Source organism: Austrofundulus limnaeus, unplaced genomic scaffold (assembly GCF_001266775.1).
Source record: "Austrofundulus limnaeus strain Quisiro unplaced genomic scaffold, Austrofundulus_limnaeus-1.0 Scaffold416, whole genome shotgun sequence".
Classification (NCBI taxonomy): domain Eukaryota; kingdom Metazoa; phylum Chordata; class Actinopteri; order Cyprinodontiformes; family Rivulidae; genus Austrofundulus; species Austrofundulus limnaeus.
The window spans coordinates 470,776-473,942 of NW_013952818.1; the positions used below are offsets into that span (position 1 = coordinate 470,776).

General features: G+C 41.9%; 1 protein-coding gene across 1 annotated transcript in view; it reads right to left on the minus strand.

The window, feature by feature from the left end:
• The window catches only part of LOC106528986 (Down syndrome cell adhesion molecule), a gene marked incomplete at its 5' end in the record, with an annotated part of 83,255 nt that overhangs the window by 70,232 nt on the left and 9,856 nt on the right, over window positions 1-3,167 (minus strand). The window contains 3 exon segments of the mRNA XM_014024282.1: window positions 1,453-1,749; window positions 2,302-2,577; window positions 2,714-2,992. Coding sequence (XP_013879736.1) covers window positions 1,453-1,749; window positions 2,302-2,577; window positions 2,714-2,992 — 852 coding nt within the window.

The window sequence follows — 3,167 nt, forward strand, 5'->3', positions numbered from 1 at the left end:
AGAATAAAGAGAAACACGAAAACAAATAATATAAAGAAAAAAATAATCTTGTAAGAGAACAGGTAAGTGTTCTTTCAGTTACTGACAGCTGCACAAGACTTGGTACAGTAATTTACTTTTAACACTTACTTTATTCTTGCTTTGCTTTTCCTGCATAATTAAGGATGCAACGATGTGAGAAACAATCATTACACTTTCCCTGCAACTGTATCTGTGGAGGTCTATCTTCATCGGTTGGCTGCCTTTGACATCCATGGACCTTTAACTAATGAGTAGAGGATCACCTCATTTAGCATTAAAATACACATGATCAAATGAAACCAATCAGGCTACAGAAACCAGAGTGCACTGTCTGTACCAGAGAGATAATAATGACCCTGCACAGAATATGACCACAGTGATCTAGTTTAACATTAASCTGCAGATAGAACTCAGCTCTCCAGTCAAATAATGGTGCAAACATTAATGTTGCATTTCAGATATTCACAGAAGTCTGAATTTATTAACGGCTGTTTTTTTTTCTCTTTAGTCGAATATCATTAGCTGCATCCTAAATTTATTTACGCAAGTAGTAAATTTCCCCTTTTAAAACAATCTTCTAAAATCRCCCTTTTGCCTCAAAACCCACTATTTGTGTTTTGTTTAATGCTCAATTTCTTCTACATCTTTAAAGTTTATCTGGATCAAATAGCTAAAATAGAGCTGTTATATTATTGGTACCAATTTTGGTAATTTTATTGTCATTTTTACTTAATATTATTTCYTCCCTGAAGCATCCTTTCCATCATAATGAACTCTGCAATAACTTGTATCATATCAGTCTGTAAATAAATGGTACGACAGTGCTAACGCCAGCCTATCAATGCCAATGGACAGCAAAGGGAGTAGGCAAACCAGTGGTTCACTAGCCTAAGAATGGTAGTTGCTAGACTCTCCAATGCAAATGCCAGTTTTTGCATGCTAGTCGCTAGCCTCTCCAATGCTAATGCCAGCTTATCCATGTTAGTCACTTGCCTCTCTGATGCTAACACAAATGAATAGTCTCTTTCTCATTTGCCAGAATCTGCCTCCAGTTACTGGGGCCAGCTGCTCAATTAGCGGTGCCAGCCTATCATTAATCAGATCAATAGCTAGCTTAGGAATAGATATAGCATCTTGCTACGAGGATGTAGCAACCGCTGGCTGTGAAATAGTCTTAATTTTGGCCCCTCATACCACGCCATTGTTAACCAGAATTTGAACAAGTATTCTYGTGGAAAACATGAGGCCTTCAGATGTAACAGGAGAAAAAAGCTGAATTGTCTTAAGAAACTTAGTCAGGCATTCCTTTAAGCTTTGGACCTTCAGTCCCTTCAAGGTGGTCAATTGGTTACAAAGCATCAAACAGAACATCTGAGGACGTGTTGATATGTTTATGTGATGGTGTGCTGGAAGAGTTGATTTGACAAGCACCTCTTACGTTTATTCGCGCCTGGTAAGAAACTGTCCCGGCTGAGTTGTTGCAGATGCACCGGTACACGCCTCCATCAGTGACCTGGGTCTGGGTGATGTTGAGGTGGCTGACCACGTGGCCTTCAGTGTTGGTGTAGTAGGAGACGCGGTGCCGGTCGTCCCGTATCACAGCTTCATCGTCCAGAGTCCATGTGACCCGAGGCTCTGGCGTGCCCTTCACCGTGCACGACAGAGAGACAAACTCCTTGTCGCTGTAGACCTTCTCGCTGAARGATTCCAGAATCTTTGGGGTGCCATCTGGACAGATGGATGACAAAGAACAGATCATTCATATTCACTTGTTTTTCACTAGTCAGTGGGTACAATCTATTTCAAGGGCTTTAATGGCAAGAATCTTTAAATTCGCWCTGTACTTTCAACGTTATACAAACAATATGATGAATAAAAAAGTATGCAACTCCGCTGCAGCTGTTAGGGACTACTGAGACTCAAATTTCAAATAAAATTGCAATAATACAGACAAATATTTGGTTGCACTCTCTGTTTTTGATCCATACAGCTGTGTTTTCAGTGTGCAGTCATATTTGTAATATTTTGTTGTTTACTTCTGCTTACATCACACCTGCCTCGCTCTGTTTTGTACCCATATTGAGGGCTTCCCTCACATTATGAATTGATTTACTTGATTACATTATTGAACTAAAGATTAGAAGATTTGACATGACCTTTTTTTAAACATGATAGCACATGTGCATTGGGAAATGTAGACAGATCATATGTGTGGAGTCAGTTAATGAGCCCTGAATGAGACATGATTCCACCCACATAGTCCTCATGATGGCTTCTGACCTTCAAGTATGACTTGAACAAAGTCCTGGGCGGACATCTTGCCATGTCTGGCYAAGCACTGGTAGGCCCCTCCATCGCTTTTGGCCATGCCAGCCATGACCAGGTTTTCTCTGCTTTGGCCCGTCATGCGCACACTGTTACTGGGGTAGATGAGCTCTCCGTTGCGGTACCAAGATAGCTGGTACTCCTCAGAGCCAGTTACACCACAGGTCAGTGACACCTGGCTTCCAACGCTGCCCTTCACCTTCCGTGGACTCACCGTCACCTTCAGAGGTTCTGTTTGTTGAAGAAGAAATATGTAAAATAGTAAAATTTTACCATCATTGCATTTTTCACTTATTTCTTACTGAACACCGTTATCTGATTGAGATTTGTCTTATTCTGCTGGAAACCAACATGGATGAGCACTGACCTTTTACCAGCAGCCTGCCAACCACCTCAGCATTTCCGTAACCATTCCACACTTCACACACGTATGTCCCCGTGTCYCTGGGCTGGGCTCTTTCTATCAGCAGACCAGTCACGCTCTGTCTGAAGCGCGTGTCTGGCTCCAGGGGCCGGTTGTCCTTTAGCCAGCGGTATTTGGGTGCAGGGTGGCCAGAGGCCTTGCAGGGCAGCTCCACTCGATGAGACGCCATCACCTCGCGACGCTCAAAGCTGTCCAGGATGTGGGGTGCTGAGTTGGTTGGATCTGAAGGAGCAACACGACAGGTAAGACTACAGTTTTATTCTTTTTCTTCCACAACACTGGAAAAACGTGTCATGGTTACATGAATGTGGGTCACTTCTAACACTAGCATATTATATATTAATGGTTAACACAACTTAAAATATTATAATATATAATTTTATCATTTTATTATATC